This window comes from Miniopterus schreibersii (assembly GCF_964146895.1).
Source record: "Miniopterus schreibersii genome assembly, chromosome: 1".
Lineage (NCBI taxonomy): Eukaryota > Metazoa > Chordata > Mammalia > Chiroptera > Miniopteridae > Miniopterus > Miniopterus schreibersii.
In genome coordinates, this window is record NC_138101.1 from 182,285,196 (window position 1) to 182,308,730 (window position 23,535).

Below are 23,535 nucleotides of genomic sequence, written 5' to 3' on the forward strand. Positions count from 1 at the left end.
CTCTCTGAAATCAATAAAGATATATTTTTTAAAAAATGCATTTCAAATCAGTGGGTACATTCTTCATGAGAGATGTTGGGAAAATTGACTTAATTTATGGAAAAAAATTAACCCCTACTTCATACCATATACAAAAATAAATCCAAGTTTAAAATTCTAAATTAAAAGAGATAGAACCACCACAAATTTTTAGAAGAAAGCATCAAAGAATATCAGCTTGATCTTTAGGTAGAAAGTGAAGTGCCTTTCCTGGTGGGGAACCATTTAAAGTGAAAATACACATAATGTATGATCTAGCAATTCTAATTCTAGATATTGAATCTAGAAAAACATTTTTGTTTATTATTGCAGCATACCTTGGATATATATAGATATTCATTGCAGTATTTCTTGAAATATCAAAAAATTGGAAAAGATTCCAAATTCAATATCTTATGCAATATGAATATGAAAATGAATTAATAAAATGTGTATATTCATATAGTGAATTATTATTTAGCATTTTAAAAGAATAAACCAGAACTAAACCTACAAGATCTCAAAAACATATTGAGTAAAAACAGTTCCCAAATGCTACCTATAATATGATGCCATTTATATGTGTATTTTTTGAATACACAAAACAATACTATATATTATTTATATATTATAGTGTATTGGTCAGGATTCTCCAGAGAAACAGAACCAATAGCATGAATGGATAGACAGATTTCTTATGATAAGAAATAGGCTCATGAAATTATGGAGGCTGAGAAGACCCATGACTTGCCCTCTGAAAACTGACAAAACAGCATTTCTATTGCTGAGGAAAGCCTAGGCATAGTTCCTAATCACTTAACATTGACCATCTATATAAGTCTTAAAACTACACTATTAGTTACTATTGTTAATCCTTACTTTACAGATGATAAAACTAAGGCAGAGAGAGGTTAAGAAATTTGCTTAAATTTATACAGGTAGGAGCACTAGGAATCAAACCTTGACAGTTTGACTCCAAAACCCAAGCTCTGGACCCCTACACTGATCACAGTAAGCTCCTAACAGTAGTGTTATCAGGGAGTGGAGGCAGGGACCTGGACTTGGGAGAGAAAGCACCACAATTCCTTTTAATGTTCTGTTTTAAAGAACAGAGTAAATTGGTGTAATTTGTGATGTTATAATTAATTTTAAAAAGTTATATATTAAATTATATACATGTAATTAGAAATTATTTTTTCAAAATATAGTGATTAGTGCAATAAGGAAGTAGTGCTTCATAGTGCTTCACAAGCTTCTAAAGGTGCATGAGAGCCAGTGTGATGGGGAGGGATGTTTGGGATTCTTTCCTGAGGAAGTGCCTTTGAGCTGAGTTATGGATGGTGCATGTTTGTTAGTCAGCAAGGTTGAGGGGTTGGGTGTGGGATGTGGGGAGGGGTTTCCTGGCAGAGGAAACAGCATGAACAAAGGTCCTGAGGGGACACCACAAATTTCAGGAACTAAGAAAAGACAAGTGTGTTCAACCTTAGAGAAATAGGCATGTGATGAGGCTGGAGAGGTGGGCAGAGGTCAGACCTCATGGAAGCTTCCAGGTTGAGGAAAGGACTGGAAGTTTAATTCTAAGAACGACAAAAGGCTGATTGGTACCATGGAAATCCCTGGAATCGCTTTTTCAGGGCTGTGTTGTGGTAGTGAATGGAAATGCCAAGAAGGAGACAGTGTAAACTCTCAAATGCCCAAGAGCAACCTAGGGAGGCACCGGAGGGAGCATGTGCAATCGAGGGATTGGTTTGATTTTTGCTGCTGTTGTTATTTTTATGATGGGAGAGACTTCTACACACAAAGACATACCCACAAGGATGTTCCTCATAGCATTGTTTATTATAACAGCAACAAAAAAGAGAACATAAATATCCAACAATAGATCAATTCATCAAATTATGGGATAGCCAAATAAGGCAATGCAATTCAGTACTTAAAAAGTCCCATTGTAGAAGGATATCTAACATCATGGGGGAAATGTCTACAATACATTAAATTTAAAAGGAAAGTTATAAAATAATGAATATATTACGGTCTCATTTTTGTATCAAAAGGGACGTATATGTGGCAGTGTGTCTCCCTCAGCTCTTCCATTCTCCCTGTCCTCATGCCTGGTGTTGGGAGGAGGGAGTCTTGACGTAACGCAGCATCATAAAAGCTGTGCCAAGGGAAGGGATTCGCTTTATCGAAAGAGAGTTTTATTTGTCTCATGGATGCTTCACGTGGGTCCAGGATGGAGCTGGGATGTTGGGGGAGGGCAGAGGGGTAAGAAGGAAGGGGTTTCTGGCTTCAGCATAGGTCAACTTTTTACCAAAGCTGAAAAAAGTATATTGTTTGTTCTCTGGATTTTGGAAGAATTTGTGATACATTATAAGAAAGATTTGGGGGAAGAAGTAATAAAGGAAGGTGTAGCCACTCAACATCTGAAACAAGAGGCTGAGTTTACTGCTTGCTTAAGCAAGAGAGAGCTGTACTTGCAGGGCAGTGTCTGAACAAGGCAGGGAGAGTCTCACACAGGCTTTGGGAAGCGTGGAGTTCAGGCCGAGTCACCTTTCCGAGTACTCAGGAGCTGGTTGACCTAGAAGCGTGGTCAACTGAGTGAGGCTGTTGCTGACTGGTTATTTTCAGGAGGTGAGTAGTTACTGATCGAGCACACGGTTTCAGGAGCAGGGTTACTGAAATGAGTGGTCATGTGAACCAGGTTTATAACTGGCTCTAAGAGTGGCTTGCTGTTATAGCCATATAACACTGAGTCTTTTCCTGAGAGGATGGGAACGTTTTGTTCTCAGGCAGAGGGGCGGGGATGGCAGGGAAGTCTATACATACACGAAGATGAAAGTTCTCGATGGAACAGCCCACGTGGAGCCCTTGCTGCTGGAGCTGGTCTTGCTTGGTCAGGGCTGATTTCTAAAGAAGGACCCGAGGGCACCCAGCATCTCCTAGATCTGGGCTCAGGACTTTGTTATGAGAGGAGAGTCCTGCTCCCTCCGGGCCCCACTATGTCTGGTGAGAAGTTGTATTTCCAGCTGATTTGGGGGGGCAGCACCAGGGTGGCCCCCAGGTTCTGACTGAGCCTTCCCTCCGGCATCATGACCCCACAGAGCTGGTCCTGGGTGGGCAAGCGAATCAGAGCCTTGGAGGCCTCAGCTTCTGCCAGGCTGTGCAGCAGCTGGGGCCAGCTGTCAGCCCCCTGACCCCGAGGGGCTGAAATTCCTTGGGTAGATTTCTCACCCTCTTAGTACTTTCTCCCAGCTTATCTGGCAAGTGAGAAGGCTTCAAGGGCTTCCGAAGGGGACTGTGGCAGAGACAGCTCTGAAGGGGATAAAGAGCCCAAGGAGAAAGATATCACCATTACAGTGTAAACAGCCACCGCTGTGGGCCGGCTGTGAGCAGAGGCTCCCGTTAGGTGCGGCCCACACGGTGACTCGTGGGTGGTCCTGCTGACTGCTGGGGCCTGTGGGGGCAGGGGCCTTCGAGGAGAGAGAGGGAAGAGGGGAAGACTTAGATCATGGAAGGAGGGTCTCTCCTACTCTGAGTCCAGCTGAGGACAGGGGCTGAGTCTCCAGAATGCCTCAATGAAAGGGCGGTCTGGCAGCAGGACTTTCCCCGTCACCCAGGTGACACCCTGTCAGCAAGAGAAAACGGGGACTTAGCCCAACTTTGTGAAGAATCCCTCAACCTCCTCTCGGACTGTCCTGCCTGGTGGTTCCATGGCAACAAATTTACTTCAGGGACTGGAAACACACCATCTTTTCGGCCTGGAGCCCCATGGCCTGTGAGGTGGGGCCCCCAGACAGCTGGCAGGGGCTGGGCCTCATGGGCCTCAGTCACAGCCAATGTCAGGGGCAGGGAGAGCACTCCAGGCTTCCCCCAGGAAAGGGAAGGGTCTGCCTTCTCTAGGAAAATAGCTGGTGGGCTCTGGTGCTGACAGACAGCCACCTTTTCACACCAAGCCTCTGTTACCGCCCTGTCTGGAGCCTTGATTTCCCACCAGAGTTTGTGGAGGGGCCTATTCTGTCCACCCACCTCCAGATGTCTGGCCTGCTTCTCGGGCTTGGAGCGGACACAGTCCTCCCCTTCCCTTCTGCTCCGCTCTCCATCCTTAGGGGGAGATGATGTGGTGAGGGGTCGATTTGGAGGCAAATCTAGGTTCAATTCCAATTCAGTCACTTACTGGTAAATTTTAAAACTCTGGCTCACTAAACTTTCATGGTTTTGGACAAGCCTGGGCCTCAACTTCTTCAATGGTAAAATGAGATAGAAATGGATTATTTGTAAATCTACTTTCAGCCTTGAATCCCAAGATCATGTCACTCTCCTGCTTAAAATATTTTCCTGCCTAAAAAATGTCAGTGCCTCCCACTGCCTAGCAAAGCCCTAACAACCTAGGATGGCATCAGGGCCCAGCCTACCTCCCAGCCTTGTCTATCCCTCGTCTGCTTCACACACATTAAAGCATCAAAACGGAACCCTTGGAAAATCCTTGTTTAGCTGTGGATCTTCCATCTCTCGGTCTTTGTTAACAGGTTGCCTGCTCCTAGAACGCCTTCTCCACCCATCTCCCCACACCCAATCTTGCCTAATTCCTTGAGTCACAGCTCAAATGCCACTGACTCAAATGCCCTGATTTTCCCCAGTGTAAGTCACCTCAGATATGTCCAATTTCTTTAGTAGCACTTCACCTGCATTTGCTTAAGCTATGTGGCCTTCATTCCTTCTTCCGTAATCACCTGTGCATATCGGATTCCTTAGACTAACTGTAAGATCAGAGACAATGTCTTCTTATCTCTCTCTGCAAAAGCCTAACTAATCCAGGCGTTCCCTTGGGCTGGGTCTCTGCCTTATTGAGTGAATATCTCTCAGAGAACATTAGGAACTTCCACGTGAGGGAAGTATAGCAGCACCTTTCCAAACCCTCCCTTCACTCCACAAATTGTCTTAAATCATCAGAAGCTTTTAAATCAACAAAACCCCAAGCTCTTTCTCTAGATGGAGGCTTGAGGTCTTTTCTTTTCCGTTTCCAGCTTGCCTTCTCTCTCTTAGTTCTTAGGTAAATCAACTTAGCTTCTTCAGCTAAGACCTCTCTCCTATTCTAATTTCTTGCAGAATGCGATTTTCTTTAGTGGGAAACTGGGAAGACTTTCACATGCTAATATATTTTGCCCCCTCAAACATGTATCTACTACAAATGGCTTGCTCTTAGGAGACTAAAAGAAATGCTCAAGAATGAATGAATGGCCCTGGCTGGTGTGGCTCAGCGCACCGAAGGGTTTGATTCCCAGTCAAGGGCATGTACCTGGGTTGCAGGTCTGATCCCTGTGCCCCTGTCAGGGTGCATGCAGGAGGCAACCAATTGATGTGTCTCTGTCACACCCATGTTTCTCTCTCTGTCTCTTCCCCTCGCCCCTCCCTTCCAGTGTCTCTAAAAATCAATGGAGCCCTAGCTGGTTTGGCTCAGTGGTTAGAGTGCCATCCCACAGACCAAAGGGTCCTGGGTTCGATTCCAGCCAAGGGCATGTACCAAGGTTGCAAGCTTGGTCTGTTGGGGCATGAGTGGGAGGCAACCACTCGATGTGTCTCTCTCACATTGATGTTTCTCTCTCTCCCTCTCTCTCTCCCACTCTCTCTGAAAAAGCAATGGAAAAAATGTCTTCCATCTTAGGGTGAGAATGAAAAAATAAAAGGCCCGGCCGGGCGTGGCTCAGCGGTTGAGCATCGACCTAGGATCCAGATGATCGGGGTTCAATTCCCAGTCAGGGCACATGCCCGGATTGCGGGCTAGGCAGCTCTCATCATTGATGTTTCTCTCTCTCTCTCTCTCTCTCTCCCCCTCCTTTCCTCTCTCTGAGATCAATAAAGGTATGTTTTTAAAAAAAAAAAAAAGAATGAGTGAATGATCAGGGTAACCAGCCCACATGGGACATTAAGATCAAACTCTCTACTCTCCAATACTTCTTCCTAAACCAAGCCATTATAATTGCTTGCCTGGATCTGCTGCAGTCTTTTCCTTTAAAAAAAAAAATATTTTTATTGATTTCAGAGAGAGGAAGGGGGGGAGAGAGATAGAAACATCAATGATGAGTCGTCATTGATCGGCTGCCTCCTGCACGCCCTGACTGGGGATCGAGCCCACAACCCGGGCATGTGCCCCGACCGGGAATCAGATGGTGATCTGGATCCCAGGTGGACGCTCAACCGCTGAGCCACGCCCGGCCAGGCTGCTGCAGTCTTGTAAGTGGTATTTGTTCCTCTACTCTTGCGCCCCTAGGATCCATTCTCCACACAGAAGGCAGAGAGATCTTCCAAAAATATATGTAATATAATTTCATTCCCCAGCTTGAAACCCTCCAGTGGTCTCCCTTCACATTATAACAAAATTCAAACTCCTAACCCTGCAAATCCCTTCATGATCTGGTGCCTGCCCACCTCTAACATCTGTCATATCTCGTGTCCCTTCCTCCTTTGCCTATCATGCCCCAGCCGCACCGGGATCCCTTCGAAGGCGTCTGCATCAGTGGTGTCTTCTGTTTAGAGTGCTCTTGTCCTTTGTTTTGGAGTGAACTCCTTCCTGTCCTTCAAACTTCACCATAAATGTCACCTCCACAGAGAGGCCTTCCATGACCTCCTGGTCTAGGGTACCTTCTCCCTAGGGTCTAGGGTACTATCTCACCACCTTTCCTTATTTTCCATTCAGCCCCTATTGCTGCATAACAATTTGTTATTAATATATATCATGATTCTACGGGTTAGGAAATCAAACAGGGCACAGCTTGTCTCTGCTCCATGGGGCTTCTGCTGGGATGATTGTAAAGGCTGGGAGCCTGGAACAATGAGAGGTTGGCTGAGCCTCTCTCTCTCCCCCACACACCTCTATATGGCTAGCTTGGGCTTCCTTCCAACATGGTGACCTCATGATAGCTGAACCTCTCACATGGCAGCTCAGGGTTCCAAGAGACCAAGGCAGAAGCTTCCAGTTCTCTTGAAAGGACTTGGAACTATTATAGGGTCTCTTCTGCTATACTCTACTGATCAAAGCAGACCCAGGTCAACTCAGATTCAGAGAGGGAACAGAGAGCTTCCTTCTTGGGGGAGAAATGTGATAGAAGCCAAGGTCATATCTAATGTGCCAGAACCACATTTTGGCAATGATGTTTCATTTTCTTATTAATTTCTTCGTTTACATGTTTAACTTGCTTTTTGAGCAAACAGTGAAAGTACAAACCAACCAGTTTCTTTTCTCTCATCATTGCTTCTAAACGAACTATGTTGATTCTCCCTTTCTTGTCTCTTAATAGCATTTTGGGCAGATCTTCTAATGTTCCTGTCACTTTAATTTATTAAAGGTCCAGCCCCATCTAGGCTGGTCCATCCAATGTAAGTATAACACCTCTTTCTTCCAAAGACAGAGCCTGGATTTGGCTCAAGGGAGCTGGGAGGGGCACGGTCTGTCCCTAAGTCCCTCTCTCTCTTTCACACAGGGTCAGGAAGGAGAAATTGGGGGAAAGTCCCCCTTAGCTGTGGCCATTTCTTCTCTGGCCAAGACTGTGCCTAGCATAACAGGTGCCAACTCTCTTGTTGTGCACCACAGGGATACCCCAGAGCACTGTTCCTTGAGGTGTTTCCTTTCCAGCTCTATGTCTGATACTCCCCACTCAGCAATTGCCCCAACTCTACACCCACAGCCTGTAGCCTGTGGGGTCTCTTCGTCTGCAGGCCTCCCTTTTGGGAAAACAAGGACAAGGATGCCCATAGCCATTCACTTTTCACCATGTCCCCCTGACTCATGAGAAACTCCTGCTGGATGCCCCAAGGTGTCCCCTTTCTCTGTCCCCTGTCACTCTTCAGTTCTCCACTCCTCTAGTTCCCATTCAGATAGCACATGGGCAAATCCAGCTCCACAGAGAAGAGGGGGAGGGACCAGCAACCCAGGTCTCCAGCAACCTCCCCTCCCTCCCCTTCCTCCTTCCTGGTCTTTGCTTGTGGAGGGTGCTCAAGGGGTGCTGGGTGATGTTTGGGCCTAGCAGAATTACCTCAGCCATCTCCTAATAGATCCTGTAGGCAGATATGTCCATCCCCAATGGTTTCTTCTTTGTTTTAGAGTGTGGGGTACTCAAGACACTTTTTTTCCTTAGTTATGGGTCCAGTCACCAGATTGAGCAACAGTAAAGCCCACCCAATATCCTGTAACACATGGTATGGTCTCTCTCCACTCAAATCCAGGATCTGTGAGAGCAGATCCTTGCGTCCCTTATTCCCCACTGGATCCTTGGTGCCTAGGACAGTGTCAGGTACACAGGTGGTCCTCCACAAATAAATAATGGGCAAGTGAAAAGGGCCCTTTAGGGACTAACTGATCTGGAGGACTGCAATATGGCCAAAGGGACCCGTCAGGTCCTTTCCTCCTCATTCCCACTGCTTCTGGCCTCCAAGAGCTCCCCTGGTCTCTGGCTAGTTCTCTATAGAGGTCCATGGCCTGGGTAGGAAGACTGACCTCCATGTGGGTGATCTGGGAAGCTGAGAGCCTTGGAGATGCTATAGGGACTGAGCTGGGGTCCCTGGGGCCAAGACAGGGTCTGGCAGAGGAGAAGGGGTGCTATTTTCAGCTCTTAGTCCACCAAAGGCAATGGCTCAGAATGGCTGCAGCCCAAGAGGGGAGATGCAAGGGAGAAAGTGCAGTTCTGCAAAGCATGTGCCCTGGGGCTGGCCCACACCCACCCTGTGATCACCAGCCAGAGCACATTCTGACCAGAGCGTCCTCCAGGGGGCCCAGGCCTCAGTGAACCTACAGCCAAGGGCAGCTGCTTTAGCAGGGCCAACCCACCCCACCCCACTGAACGGTCCATGGCTTCCCTCCAAAGCCCAAGGCAAGCCTGCCCCTGGGTCCCTGTGGGTTTGTCCTGAGCAGCCTGCAATAAATGGGGAACTCCCCTTCCCACAATACATAGAACAGTAAAACCATATACATGACGGGAGAGACTTCTACACATACAGACACATCCATTTAAACTAGAGGTAGATGGGAGTCTGATAGTATGTGGTTTGGACTGAAAACATTTTAAAAAGCATTTTTTCTCATTTCATGCCAAGGCCTTCAGGAGGAAGGCAGAGGATGATGGGAGGCAAAAGGGAAAGGAAATCGGGCAGAATCTGCAGAACTCTGCACTCAGCAGCCTGAGCAGGCTGGAGATGGGGGCCAGGACCTGAAGAGCCTGGGAGCCCCCATTCACTCAGGGTCCAGAGGGCCAGGCACTGGGCTGGCTATGGGGTGGCCTTGAGGGGAGGGGAAGGGTACTGTGCTCTTGAATTTGATGGTGTTCAGGGAACACTGGGGCCAGACTCCTCCAACTTTGGGGCCAACACTATATCTTGGGAACCCCTCATTATAGAAAGAGTGGACTTCAGGGTTTTTGCCTAAAACAGCTGAGGGGAAGACACCCTAGGAAGCTGCAGGAGAGGCTGGAGCCAACCCTTGTGGCCCATGATCCCTTTTGCTATCCTTCCATTTCTGCTGCTGTTCACTGCTCCAGCAGACACAATCCCCTGGAGAAGCTGTTTCCAGACTAGAATAACTTTATTCAAGAGAATCTGCCTTGGCAGTCAGACAGCCATGCGGGGCAGTGTGCTCCATGTCCAGCCTGGGGCCCACTCGTTGCCCGTGTCCCTGAGAGGGGCAGAATGGTGACGCCTTCCTTGGCCATAAGGAACAATGTCCCAGTACAAGCAGTGGCATGATGGGAGGAGATACCGGAGGGGACTAGGAGTGGCAAAGGCCCCAGGCAACGGCTGTTCTCAGGAGCTGAATGTTCTGCTCTCCAGGGTGCAGAGCCGCTGCCAGGAAGAGGAGGAGGCCACAGGGCCCTCACCCCCTGCCTGCCTTCCCACTCAGCTGGGGCCATGGCGGCCAGAGCAAGCCCTCCACCCATCCTGGCCAGGAGCTCCCAAAGCAAGGGCTGCTGGTCCAGCCAGAGCACGCCTTCCACCCCATCCCGGCCAGGAGCTCCCAAAGCAAGGGCTGCTGGTCCATGAAGAGCCCAAGGCCCAGGGACAGGCAGTGGGTTCCCCCTCTCCTCTTCTTCTCTCTCCAGCCCCTGGGAGACCCCGGGGCCTCTGGGGCCTGGCTTGCCCCTCACAAAGTCACGTCTTGCTTCTTTCCAAGCTGACGCACACATGAGCTGGGCCGTGGCTGCCTTCTTTCTCTCACGTTCTGCTTAAGGCACTGAATTCCTGAGGGTCCTGTCCCTCTCTGCCCCTCGTCTTGGAGGGAGCGAGTCATTCAGCAGGGATACAATTGGCTAATAAATAGAGGGCAAGTGCCAGCAAAGAGGTAACTGAGAGTGTGACGATAATAAATACAGGAGCCGGGTATGGGGTCTCTCTCCTCCGTGGGGCCGGTTACCTTGGGGGAGAAGTATCACCGCACCTGCCAGAGGCTAAACACAGAAAGCGGTATCAGTACACGGTGGGGGGTGGGTCCCTCCTACGGGAGGGGGGACAGACCCAGGGGGGAAGCTGGGACAGGGAGCACGGGGAGATTGCAGCATGCCTGGATCTCTGCTTGCACCGAGGCCAAAGAGAAGCTAGGAGCTACCCTGCGCCAAGCATGGACCCAGGCACCCGGCCCTGTGCTACGCACTCTCTCATTTACCTTCCCACTTAGCCGGGCCACGGCGGCCAGAGCAAGCTCTCCACCCGTCATGAGGACGGCACTGTTAATATCATCCTTTTGCAGATGAGAAAGCTGAGGCTCAGAGAGGTTAAGAAACTTGCCCAAAGTCAGACAGCTAGTCAGTGGCATGAACCCAGTCGGGCCCCATACACTAACACCACTGATTACTTTAGGACAGCAGTCTTCAAATGAGGGTACAGGTGCCCCTGGATGTACAAGAAAATTGTCCAAGATGTATATGAGTGCTGATAGTTTTAAAAGAATCCATTTTCAGTTCTCCACCTGAAAACTGCCTGCCTGAGAGGTCTGCTTCCCTGCCATCCTGAGAGTTCAGTTACCTTTCTACCTGGGAGCATCCTGCCCATTCCAAGGCTGTGACAATACTTTGTCCCAAGGCAAATATATCCAGGGACACTGAACAAAGAACAACTTGAGATACTGACTGTAGGTGTTGAAAAAGGAAATATGGCAAATGACTGGATGACCAAGCCTTTTGTGAGTCGGATAGTTTGAAGTCTTTTCTTTCAACAGAATTAACAACTCAACCGAATCGTCAGCTAACACGTCGTGAGAAGTAATTTTTGTTAGCAGATTACCTTGAGGTCTTTGGCAAATATCTTGGGAGGAGTTTGTGGATGAAAAAGGGGCCGCATTCTAAATCTCACGAGCTCAAGGGGGCCGCCTTGCTGGCCCAGTAAACTCAGAGACCAAGAATAACCACACAGATGGTCTGAACATAAAACTTCCTAACTAAAAGTGAGCCAAGGTGGGTGGTCACGTCCTAGGCCTGTAGCTTCCTTGACAGAGGCCAATCATTTCCTCAGTGCGCCTAATGTCTTTTTGCAGCTAAGATAACATACCTTTGAAATGTGAGAGTAATCTCCTTTCCAAACTCTCAGAGCACAACCTCCCACCAGAGCAGGAGAGCACAGAGCCCCTCATGGTTATCTGGTTCCCCATATACCATCTCTATGTGCTGTAAATGTTACTTATTAACCGTCCTGTGCCCTCCATTGTAAAAGAAGTATATATTTATCCATTTTATTTTATCCATTCCTAGAGATTTCCCAGCTTTGCTTTCTTCCGCCTCCCTAACCTACATAGCACCAATGAATTTCATGTAACCCTTCTTTTGTCTCCTTCGATTCTAATGTATAAAATAAGCTACAGAACCGCCAGTCTCCGGAGCATTTTCTCAATCCGATGAGATTTTGCTTCCCGGCAATTGTCAGTTTGGCGCAAATAAACTTTTAAAAATTCTCTACAGGTTTGGATGGTTCTTATGTTGACAAGTTCAAGTAATTAAGTGGCATCTAGTCCCATTTACTTATTTATGTGAGCGTGATTTCTCAACCTTTTCATCTATAAAAAATGGTGAACAGAAATGCAATTAATACTGAATCCTGTCTCAGTCTGGCATGAGGTAACATTCATTAGCGGGTTCATTAATTGAAAGAAGTAGCCACATCCATCTCATTGAGATGCATCCTTAATTAGACTGATTGTATTTTTTTTTTAAAGATTTTTAAAAGTTGATTTTTAGAGAGAGAGGAAGGGAGAGGGAGAGAGAGAAACATTGAAGGGAGAGCGAAACATCAATTGGCTGCCTCCTGCAGGCCCCGTGTGGATGATCGAGGCTGTAACCTGGGCATGTGTCCTGACCAGGAATTGAATCAGCAGCCTGTCAGGGCACAGGAAGATGCCCAACCTATTGGGTCACACCGCCCGGGGATTGACTGTACTTTTATGTTTAACACTTATTAAAATATGATGTATTTGTGCTCTTTTGATCAATTGGTATGACTAATAATTATTGTGATAATTCATTCCAGGAGAAAATTTAAAGTTTATGTTTACAAGAAATTTAAACTAATTCAAACTTATATACCATTGTAGCAGGTACACATGACAAGGTGATATAGAAAAGACTTGAACATTAAAAAAATTACATTAGGCTAAAATTCTGTGGGGGAGGTGAAATGGGAATATAAGTTCAAGGAAAAAGCAGCGCTGCAAATATGCAACTGCTATTAAAGGGGGTGCATATTGAGGCTTTGTTGCTGTTGTTCATTTCTTTTTAAAGTGCATGATGTTGTTAAATTAAAACACCTTATCCCATAAGATACATCTCAAGAGTTATCTAGTGGCTTTATATTAAAACATTAATATTTATAACATGCCAGAAATGATATCTTTACAACCATTTATAATTTTGATGGAAAAGTTAAATGTTAATGTAAAAATGAGCAAGGGAGCACGTGTTTTTAAAATTCTTTCAGGAGATTCCCAAATGAGATGTTTGAAGACTGCTGCCCTGGCAGATGGAGCAACAGGACGCTTTCTGTGTGGGCCTGCCTGGCGGCGGGGAGCCCCGCGTGGACGACACTGCCAGCTCCTTCCCCAGCCGCTGCTTGGGCCCAGGGGAGAAATGAGGGCCACGTGCCTTCGGGGGCCAACTTCCCTACAATCCCTGTCTTCACAGAGTGGGGTGGAAGTCTCTGTTCACGGAGGGGAGCACCCATGGGGTAAGAGTTGGGTCAGCTCCAGTCCCACGGCCCTAAGTGATTTCCTGGAGCCTTGGAACTAAAAGGAACCCGTGGTGTGACTGAGTTACTGTAGATGTGAAATATTTTATTTTTACTATTGACTCTCACAGATTTGGATTGTCCCTTCTCTAATCCTCTCCCAGCTAAATCAGGCCTGGACTCCAACCTGGGCCTCCAGGTATGAAGCCAAGATGGACAGGTAACATTGAGAGGGAAATAGGAAGTGGGTGGACCCCCAGACCCCCTGGGGGTAGAAATAGGGGCGTGGGAGCCAGTGGGCTCTTGCTCCTTCCCCAAGGCCTCTAGGCAGTAGCCCTGGGTACATTTTCAGCTATTGGACTTTTCATCACTAGAAGGTAAGCACTTAAGAGCAAGAATCTTGTTGGCTCATTTACCGGTATACCTGACAGACAGTTAAGTGCTTGGTAAGTGTTTCTAGAATGACTAAATGCTTAGTGGGGCCCTGGCTCCTCATTTTACACAGAGAGAAAAACTAGGCTCAGAGAGGTGACTTGCTCAGGCCACACAGAGACTTGGGCTAAGTCAGGACAAGAACCAAGGCCCCCTGATGCTTCCTGGGCCCTAGAATCTCTAGAAATGCAGCTCCCTGTTCTGGTCCCCAAGCCTGCTCTTGGCCTCGCTTTCCTCCTTCCCCAGCACTGACGCCTGCTGGTGGGGGCTCCCTGCTGGCTCAGCCTCCTTGTCATCCCTGGACCGCCCCCCAGCACACTCACAGGTGTCAGTCTTTGAGTCTCTGCTTCTCTTTCTTCCTCTTCCCACTGCCCTTGGGTCTCCTCCTGCAATAAGCCAAAAGCGTCAGGACAGAGTGGCTGGGGGGTTCTCATGCTAGGACAGGGGCTGGCAGGCCTGAGAATAGTCTGGAGCTCCAGCCAGGCCACTTACCTTTCTGGCTTCATTATATCCTGCAGGGGCCTGGGGAGACAGACAGACAGAGAGGAGCAGGGGAGAATCAGGAGAGAGACACTGGGGGCTCCCTGCCACCCACACACCTCCCCTCAGATATTCATCCTGATCTTGCAGTTGGCGCTGAAGCCACTAGGGGGTAGCATGGAGCTAGTGAGGAAGAGATGGCCAGAGGCCCCTGGGCTTCGGTTCCCACTCCAGACTCTGGTGACCCCACCAAGAGCAATACAAATTTCCCTTTGGGGCCCCTTTCCATAACCTTCTGTGCTTAGCCTCTTGGCATCAAGTCTGGGGATTTGTAAGCCTGTTCTTTCCTGCCTTCTCTGTTTACTTCTCTTGTTCCTGCCCTTCGCTCCAGGGTGCACTGAGTTTCCTCAAGGACAGTGAATGAGGCCACAGAGTGGAGGATGGTTGCTGCCAGCTAAGGCTGCCTGTCAGGACACAACTGCCACCTCCGCTCTGAGGATGTGTGATGCTGCAGGCAACAGCGGGAGGAGTGGGTGAGGGGTGCAGTGAGGGGATATATGCACAGCCCCATAGTCACCAGGCATGTCCTGGTTCTGCTTCTGGAGCTGTGGCTGCTGGCCCAGAGGAGAGGAGAAAGGTGTCCTTTTGGTCAGCCTGTTGGAAGCAGACAGGGCCTCAGTCTTCCCTGGGAACAGGGGTGGAGGTGTGGGGCAGCAGGGCCAGGGAACGTTGCCCTGGGCTGGCTGTCTCCCTGGGGAGCCAGGGCAGGGTACCAGGGCCTCTTGGACTGCTTGGTCATGTCTCTGCCATCTTGGGCAAGTCAGAGACACTCGTGGAGCCTCAGTTCCTGCCTGTCCCAACAGAGTGGCTGTGAGGGCAAAGGTGATGTAGAATGTGAAAGGTCACTGTCTAGCACTGTGCCTGGGAGGGGTCATTACAGAACTACTGTAGTTCGGCTAAACCTGGCTGGGAGGAATGGGAGAAAATGGATTGAGACAGAGTCCCTGACAGTGGTATAGTGAAGGGGGCCTAGAGCCTGGGCTCAGGTCCAAGGGGGGTGGCCAGAGCCCTGGACACTAAGCAGAGCCAAGCCCAGGGCAGTGCTGGGTCTCTGGAGGGTGGCCACGAGGGGTAGCATGACACAGGGTAGGCTTAGGGGTTGGACCGGCTGGGTTCACTCATAAGCTGTGGCAAATCAGGTAACCACACCAAGCCTCAGTTTCCTCATCCATAAAATGGGGCTGATGATAGTAGCTACCTCTCAGGGTTGTTAGGAGAGCGGGGACCTTGTCCATCTCAAGCATGTAGGACAGTGCCTGGCATACAGTAGTAGGTGCTCAATTAATTCTCACTGAATGAGAATGAGGACATTTGAACTTGAATGAGAAAACACATTCAAGTGCCTGGTGTGGGGCTAGGCACACAGAAGGGGCAGAATCAATGGTGGTGGTCCCCCTGCTTCCTGCCCAGAATAGGGCTCAGGGTCTCTTCTCTGGTGCCTCCATCCACAACCCAGAGCATGGGGACAGCACCTCAGCTGTTGCTCCTCCTGCTAACTAATGTTCACAGTGTCCTGGGAACAAGCTGGTCAGAGGCTCTGCTGGGTGGGCGTACGATTTTACAGAAACCCCAATGCCTTCTTCCTTCTGCCCCTTTCCTCCTGCCATAGCTTGTCCTTCTCTGTGCTCCTCTGCCCAACTGTCCCCTTCCACAGGCACCAGCCTGGCCCAGAACTAAGCCCAGGCTTGAAGAGTCCTTGCTTCAGTGTCTCTTCCAGGGCTGTGGCAGCTGCCTCCCATCTCAGGGAGGAACATGGTGTGCCCTGCGCCCCTGCAAGTCTGGGAGGGACCCAGGCTTCCTTCACCACCGTGGCTTCTCAGCAGCTGTTTTCCAACTACTGGAACCACCTCCTCAGGCAAAAACTGGCTGATGGGGGGGACAAAATGCAGCTGCCTCTGATCCCTGATTTCCCTGGTCTCCCTTAGCCGAGAAGGAAGAGTAGCTTGCAGCAGGGATGGGCAACCACGTGGCTAAGGCTGCCAAGTGCATGGGGCCTGTCCCTGCCACTCCCTGAGGACCTACCTGCATCTGCAGCGCTTGTGCTGAGAGAATGTCATTTCTAAGTAGGAGGTCTGATTCCGAATGTCAATCCTCAGGATCTGTGGGACAGAAAGGTTGGATGCCTGGATTGGGGAGGTGGCTGTGGGTTTCCAACACTCTTTCCACTTGTAGGAAGGACAAGGTTCCATGTTTCCCCCCACCCTTTGGACTACGTGCCCTCATTCTGCTTTGAGTAGGGGGCAAACAGTCCTCCCACCGGCATGTGGATCTGAGGGAGGCCCCTGTCCCTCTCCACCCACGGCCACCAGCATAGCAACAATGTAGGAAGGGGATCTATTCTCTAGAGTCAGAGAGACATATGTTGAAATCTTGGCTCTTCCACCTGCTCAGCAAGGGAAATAACATCTCTGAACCTCAAGCTCCTTAGTTCCGAAACAGGAGAAACACTTGCCTTGAAGGACCAAATGTTAAGGTAGCATTTATGAAATGCCTAGCACAGTGCTTGACATTACTCAGCAAGTGCTCCACAAACCACTGTGTGCGTATGTGTGCGCCCGTGTGCGCGCAAGGCTCAGGGCACCAAATGCTCCAGGTATAAACAGGGACTTCTTAAGTCTGAGCAGATGCAAATCTTTTCCATCCTCAATCAGATATCCTGGGTCCTGGAGTAGGGCTGAGCTAGAGCCCTGGATGGCTGATAAGGGAGGAGGTGAGCGGGCTCAAAGTTGGGATGCGGGCTTGAAAAGGAGGGGCACTGTGCTGGGTGGTAGAGCACAGGCCTGGGAGTCAGTGGCAGTCCTGTCACCTTGGCCTGCCCTCCTTCCTTCTCCAGGTGGGCAGGTGCTGTGGACCTCTGAGTAGGGTGTGTATAATGGGGCAGGCGGGACGTGCGGAGGAGACCCTTCCTACCTGCATGGTGACATTGGCCATCTCCACTGGCATACAGCGCAGGCCATCATCACCACAGCAGCCAGTGCAGCGCAGCAGGGGGACACAGGATGGGCTGAATATGTACTGCATCTCATCAGGGTACTCCGACAAGATGTCCACCAGCTTCTCCATGGTCCGGCAGTAGCTGCGGCCCCATACTTCCTGGAAGGGCATCACTACAGGGGGGCACAGTCAGCTGGGTCAGGTCAGGAGGGCCCTGCTTCTTGATGCCCCTGTCCTGGCTCCTTAGACCTTGCAGAGCCTTCTAGGTTTAGCCCACACCTCCTCCTGCAGGAAGCCCTCAGCCTATCTGAGCTCCCTCTGCTCTGAACTGATGTGATCCCTCTGGTTAGACTGCTGGACCCTGAGCTCATCTGCCAGGTGGAAGTCCCAGAGGAATGGAATTCCTCAGTGTCCTGAGCTCTCTGCTATATTCTCAACTGAGGCACCCACACCTGCCTTAGTGCCCTTGGAGTTTCGAGGAGCGTGCCCTGGCAGCTCCCCAGGCCCGCTGGGTCTTTCTCAGGCCTGACCTGGTGCTTCCTCGGTCCTGGGGACTTTGCAGAACACAGTTCTGTATGTTCTGCGAGACTGGCTTGCAGACTCCCACAGGGAGGGTTAGCCTTCGCCCCAGTCCTTATTTCCTGCCCCATTCTGGGCAAGCTCCTCTGCCAGGCAGCCAAGACTGCAGCCAGCAGCGTGCCCCATCCCCACTCCTTATTTTATGGGACCAGCCCTTGAACCAAACCGGACTACATCACTATAATTCCCACCTTTGGGCTATGTCCCTCCCTCACTTCTCATTTCTAACCAAATCAAGCCTACTACCCATTTCTCAAGGCCCGCCTTCCTGCCTCCTCTCTAAATTTTTCTCCAACTTTTCTAGAATGAACAGATGCTCCTCCTTTGAGCATAACTAGGCCCCAAGGACTGGCCTTATCTCAGCCACTGGTGGCTCCTATCTCCTTTACAACCAAACTGAGGCTCTGTGAGGACAGGGCCCCAAGCACCCAGTAAACACAGGCTAAATAATGACTGATTAGATGATAGTTCACTGAAGACTATCAGGGACATCCCCAACCCTCACGATGTCCTGGTGCTCATGAGTGGGAGCTTTTGGGGGGCCAATCTGGACTCAAAAGATGCTGCTCCTTCAGAGGAAGACCTGGGGCCTGGCCCCAAATAGAGGCTCACAGGAAATGAGTAGCCAGAGCAGGAGACCTGGCTTCTAGTCCTGGCCCTACACTGACTCTGTGACCTTGGGGAGGTCACTTAACCTTTCTGGGTATATCAGTTTCCTGGGCTGGGGAAAAAGAAGCAGGTTAGGAATAGATAGTTGCTAAGGTCTCTCCCAGCTCTGACAGACGGTCTGTGATTCTGGGCACACTACCCAGTCCAGCCTTGAGGCCACGGGCAGAGAAACATCTCTGGCCCTGGGTCATCCTGCTCCACACATGATGGTTGTCCTCAGCTGGTAGGAGAAGACATGGGAGCTGGGTCACCTGGGGGCCCTGAAGCCTCTGCCCTAGAGCATTGGTTCTCCTACCATGGCTCACCTCCTTCCATGGCCCTTTCTAAGAGGCAGAAGGGGCCAAAGTCCATTCCACTGAGCCTATGAGGACATGAGTCTTGGGGTAATCTCAGAGTAAAAATAAACTTCAGCCCCAGCAGAGGCCCTGGGGAAAGGCTGCAAGCTGGTGGAAAATACCCAAGAGGTGGTATGTCCACGTGGAGCTGGCCGAGGAGGTCACAGAGGCCATAAACCACACTTATCTGGGTGTCTGCTGCTCCATTCTGCTTTGTCTGCTTAGGGGGCACTAGGGCTGGGCCTAGGGACAAGAGGAAGACCAGTGCCTCCCCTGATCCTACCTCTCCAGGCCACTGGGACACTCTCCCTGGACCCCCAAGTGGGAAACAAGCCCCTCTCCCCATAAGTAGCCCTAAAGCCCCAGGGAAGCCGGCCTTTGCAGTGCAAGGTCAGAGGGGCACCTCCCTATCATAACTCCACGAATGCGTGTTTAGTCTAAAATCTCCATGAGCACTATGTAACTCTGAACGTTTAATCTCCACCTTGGAAAACATAAATAATAGCAGAGAATAGCCAGCTGACGAAGTGCCATAGAACAGCAGCAGAGAAGGGGTAACCCAGCCCCCTACCAGTCTGCAAACAGACTCCCATCCAGCTGGGCTGTTGGGGCCACAGCCAGGTTAAGCAGAGCCAGCTGAGCCTTGGCGGCAAAAGAAGGGATTTCCTTTCCTCACCCCCACACCCACCACACAGGCTGCATCAACAGGCCCAGGCTCCAGGCCCTGAAATCCGCCACTTTCTGGACCACAAGGCTGGGTTGTGTTGGGGGAAGGCTGAGAAGGGGGTGAGCTGGGCCTGGTTTACCTGGCAGCCACCAGGAAAAGGGTAGTTCATCTCTGGAGGCTGCAGTCTGGGTGAGTGGGAGAAACAAAGCGTCCCGGGTGGGTAAAGGGGCCAGTTCAGCAAGCGGTGACCACTCCCAGATGTGGGCCAAGGCCCTCGGCAAAGCGCTCTGCTCAGCTGCTCCTGAGAGCGCTTCCTCTGGCCCCAGACCTGTTCCAGAGGCAGGGGTCGGGGTGAGAGGAGTGGGAGGCTGTGGCCCAGTCAAGGGCCAGGCCAGGGCTAAGCTGTCCCACAAAGGCTGCTCCCAGGGCCACGAGTGGGCCCTCAGCTCTCGAGAGCCCTTATGGGCGAGCCTCCTATTCTGTTCCAGCTGCCTACCACCCAGGACAGAGGAGACCCATGAAGGGCGATGTTTAATCCTGAGAGCAGCTCCTGGGGAGGCCGCCAGGAGGCCACAGGGCTGAACAGAACTGCTGGCCACCAGCCCAAGCCCTGCAGGTGTCCTCTCCATAGTCGCTGGTGGGGCACATAGCCAGCCTGCCGCAGGGACATTCTGCTCATGCCTGCTCAGCCATGAGCTGGGGATACTGAGGAGTGTTCAAGGCTTCAGGCAACTCCAAGGGCTTCTGTGAGCCTCAGGTTCTTCATCTATAAAATCTGGGGAATACAAATGCCTTCCTAGTTCACAGCCTGTGGCCAGCACAGAGTTATAGTAAATGCCCGATACTATTACCACGGTAGTAGCAGTAAAAATCAACATCCACGGCTGCAAAGTACAGGCCATGCTGTCTCTTGTCCAGGGTTAGCAGGAAGGGATGGCATTTTCAGATTTTGATAACTGGGGTCCAAAGCTCATGGGGCTTCCCCTGGCCATAATACAGGTCCCCGATTGATTAGGATGGCAGGTTAGCTGCCCTAATGAATTGACACTATGAGCCTCCTCACCCTGGTCCCTGAAAGATATATACTCCTCTGTCCCCCCATGGAACCAGAGAATTCTACAATCTTAGAAAAAAACCTTAGATATCATGCAGTCTATTGCTCCCACTTACAGATGAGGAAACTGAGGCTCAGACTGCTTCAGTAGCTGTTGCCTGAAATACACTAAAAGCATCAGAGGACATGGGTGGAGGTGGTGATGGGTCCCTCCCTGAATCTCCGTATAGTATTGTGCCAGTCTCAGAGGGCACAGCAAGGGGAGAGGGAGAGGATCAATGAAGTCAAGAGCTGCTACCTTCTCAGTGCCCAAGGACCTGGGGTTCAGGCATGAGAACATGGCCAGGCCCAGGAGAAGCTGACTACCACACAGGCAGGCCAGCAGAAAGAGGGTGTTCCCAGCTCGAACTGGCTATCATGCATGCGAGTGTGCAATGTCCCTACACACTCCCTCTTCGACAGAGCTGGGGGAAGCCTCAGAAATGGTGTGTGGCCTCACTGCTCGTCTTGGAGAGTCAGAGAGGGAGGAGCAAGGCAGGGGGCCTGGCATGAGCATCCTGCCTTCTGCACGTATGTCTCTTTGGCAACCGTCTAGCCTTTTGAAGATTCCTGTTTGATGCAACCCAGGGTGGAGAGTGGAGGGGCCAGGGAGGGCGCGACTCATGTTCTGTCTGTTTGTAATCAATGAAAAGGCCTGGCTGCTGGGAAGGGCTGGCTGCTGGGAAGGTCCATTCTCCCCTCCTGATTCTCTTGATTGCTTTCCCACTGCACCCAGCTCCCAGACCACCAGTCTAGGCCCTGGCACTCACTGCCCACGCTGCCCTCCAAGACCTCATGGGCCCCCTGACATCATGCTGGGAAGGGGCTCTGAACCAACAAGACCCAGTCCTGCTCTCTGGGTGACCCTGGCCCAGGAATACACTTCTCTAGGCCTCTGGGTCACAATGGGGCGTTTCTCAAGCCCTGCCAACTTTGTCAGCCAGGGCATCAGCAAGCTTGCAGACTTTTCCCAACTTAATATCATCCTGCACCCACCCTTCATGCCAGTCCCTCCCCACCCTCTGCAGAGGCTTGAAAGGAGAGGGCTTGGTGAGCACACACACCAACCCACCTTGCTTACCTTTCGTCCCTGACGAGTTGTTCCCAGCAGACAAAGCCAATTGCTGTGGACAGAAAGGTGCAGAAATAAGAGGGACCACCATGGGCCTCTGTGCTCTGGGGCCGAGGGTATTGGCAAGAGCACAGAGAGCCATCTGAGCTCCTTTCCACCCACTGCACACACTCTCTGCCCTGTCTCAGAGCTGTTTCTTTCCAGGTCCAACTAAAACCTCACTGGACCTTGGGTGGGTCCCAGGCCTCACTCTGGCCTCAGTTTCCTCATTTGGAAAGGGTAGGAGTCTAGAGGCTTTGGGAGCACTTTGCTTTCTGTGTCCCAAAGATCTTATAATCCTTAGGGGTCTTCCTCCTACCCAGCCCCCAGGCCACCCTGCTAGGCCCTATGCAGCCTGCTTTGGCTGGGTGCCAGAGCCTGGGAGAGGTGATCAGCTGGTGGGAGCAGAGGGGCTGAAGCGGGTGGCGCCATGAGCTGGTGCTGCCGGTAACGTTACACCTCTGGCCAGCCCTGCAGCAGGCAAGCGGGTGGCTGGTGGGGCTTTTCTGCCCCAGGGGTCTGTCTAGCCCACCCACTCCTGGGCTGGGGCAGGGGACTCCCAGGGCAGTGGGACAGCGCAGTGGGAAGGCAGCTCATTGGCTTTGTCAGGATTTCACTGCCCAAGCTGGCTCCTGGCCAGACTCCCCCGGCTCCTGGGAAAAGAGCCCTGCTCACTTCCCCAGGCCCTGCGCTCGGGACCTCCGGCTGCCCACCAGGGAGGGATGGCACAGCAAGACCGCTTGTCTTGCCCCTAGCCCACCCTGGAGCCCTGGGCTAAGCCTAGGGGGGTGGGCTGATGAGGGCATGGCCCAGCCTCACTACCAATGGCCTCTTCTGCTGGCTTTCCCCGCCACTAGACCGGGTCAGAGGTCCTGGGGGCGCCTGCCTGGTCACAGGCCTCGACCCTGACCACAAGGCCAGGGACCAGCCTGGGATTAGTGGAGAGATGCTTTTAGCAAAGCCACTGTGGCTCCAGGGGCCAGACAGGAAACCTCCCTCCCTTCCCTGTGGCTTCCCTGCCCCCACCAAGACAGACCCCAGAGCTGAAGTCTGGGACAGCCCAGCCTGAGGTCTCCTCCCAGACAACGTGGTCCTGAGGGACTCCTGGGAAATGTATGGACATCCTTGGAGGTGCAGCTCCTGGGAGTGCGTCTGTGATTTCTGAGCCCCCTGCTTTGAGTGCTGGGGCTGGGGAGATCAGCGGAGCCAGGCTGGGATGTGGGGGTGGGTCTTACCTGGGGGCACACAGCAGGCAGCGCCAGCCCAGCCAGGAGCTGCAGGAAGCAAGTGAACAGCCTCATGGCGCGCATCTTCTCAGACGTCCCAAGCCAGGGGGCTCCAACAGAAAACCGCCGTGCTCATCCCCCTGGGGGAGTCCCTGGCACAGGAGGAGAGGAGCTGAGTGGGGGGCTGGATGCCCCCCTCACTACTGCCCCGAGGTCCCCACTAGTGGCCCGGGCATCCTCTGGAAGCCCTGGGGATTCAGGAGCCCTCAGGTAAGTCTGTGGCTGGAGAACCTGCTGCGAAGAGCCCGGCCGGGCGAGGCGGCGAGAGGCAGGCGCGTCCCAGAGGAAGGTCCGTCGGGCTCCCAGCGCGACCCCGGGTCTCCTCCCGGCGGCCCGCGAGGACGCGGCGTCCTGCTCAGACAGCAGCTCTTATGGGACTGGAGCCTGCCTGCGACCGGGTTTCGGGAGCGGTGAAGGGGGCGGGGCGCCAGGCCCGCCCCGCCCACCGCGGACGAGGCGCCGGGGGAGCGGCGCAGCCCGGAGCCCCGCCGGCTGGCGGCGGGGGCGGCGCGGGTCGGGGCGCGCTCGTCCCGCGGCGCGTGGAAGGGGCGCTCAGCGCGCGGACCCTCGCCTCCGCCCGCGCCCAGCCCGCACTTACGCCGGGGCCGCCCGGAGCCTGGTGCCCTGGGCGCCAGGACCCCGGGCCGCCCCGGAATGGGGCTCACAGCTCGCCGCCCGCG

At 51.8% G+C, this 23,535-nt stretch overlaps 1 protein-coding gene across 9 annotated transcripts; it reads right to left on the reverse strand.

Moving 5' to 3' along the window:
- Positions 1-1,838: 1,838 nt before the first annotated feature.
- Positions 1,839-23,251, reverse strand: PGF (placental growth factor). 9 transcript variants are annotated; one of them, XM_081140510.1, is made up of 8 exons: positions 22,805-23,221; positions 21,540-21,582; positions 17,092-17,288; positions 16,204-16,280; positions 14,134-14,163; positions 13,965-14,027; positions 10,415-10,448; positions 3,299-3,330 (listed from the first exon to the last, which is right to left on the reverse strand). In XM_081140510.1, exons 1-6 carry the CDS (start codon positions 22,877-22,879, stop codon positions 13,970-13,972), a joined length of 480 nt encoding a protein of 159 aa, XP_080996636.1. In that variant the 5' UTR covers positions 22,880-23,221; the 3' UTR covers positions 3,299-3,330; positions 10,415-10,448; positions 13,965-13,969. The 9 variants fall into 9 exon arrangements, with proteins under 9 accessions (XP_080996642.1, XP_080996639.1, XP_080996636.1 ...); XM_081140512.1 differs by lacking the exon at positions 3,299-3,330 and having other exon boundaries at positions 7,368-10,448; positions 22,805-22,947; positions 23,087-23,234; XM_081140516.1 differs by lacking the exon at positions 13,965-14,027 and having other exon boundaries at positions 1,839-3,330.
- Between the last annotated feature and the right edge of the window lie 284 nt (positions 23,252-23,535).

Coding starts and splice junctions, on each gene's coding strand:
- PGF (XM_081140510.1), bottom strand. CDS start 22,879: ATGCGCGCCATGAGGCTGTTCACTTGCTTCCTGCAGCTCCTGGCTGGG. Junction 16,281..17,091: donor TGGCCAATGTCACCATGCAG/GTAGGAAGGGTC, acceptor TCTGTCCCACAG/ATCCTGAGGATTGACATTCG. Junction 14,028..14,133: donor GATATAATGAAGCCAGAAAG/GTAAGTGGCCTG, acceptor GGCTTATTGCAG/GAGGAGACCCAAGGGCAGTG.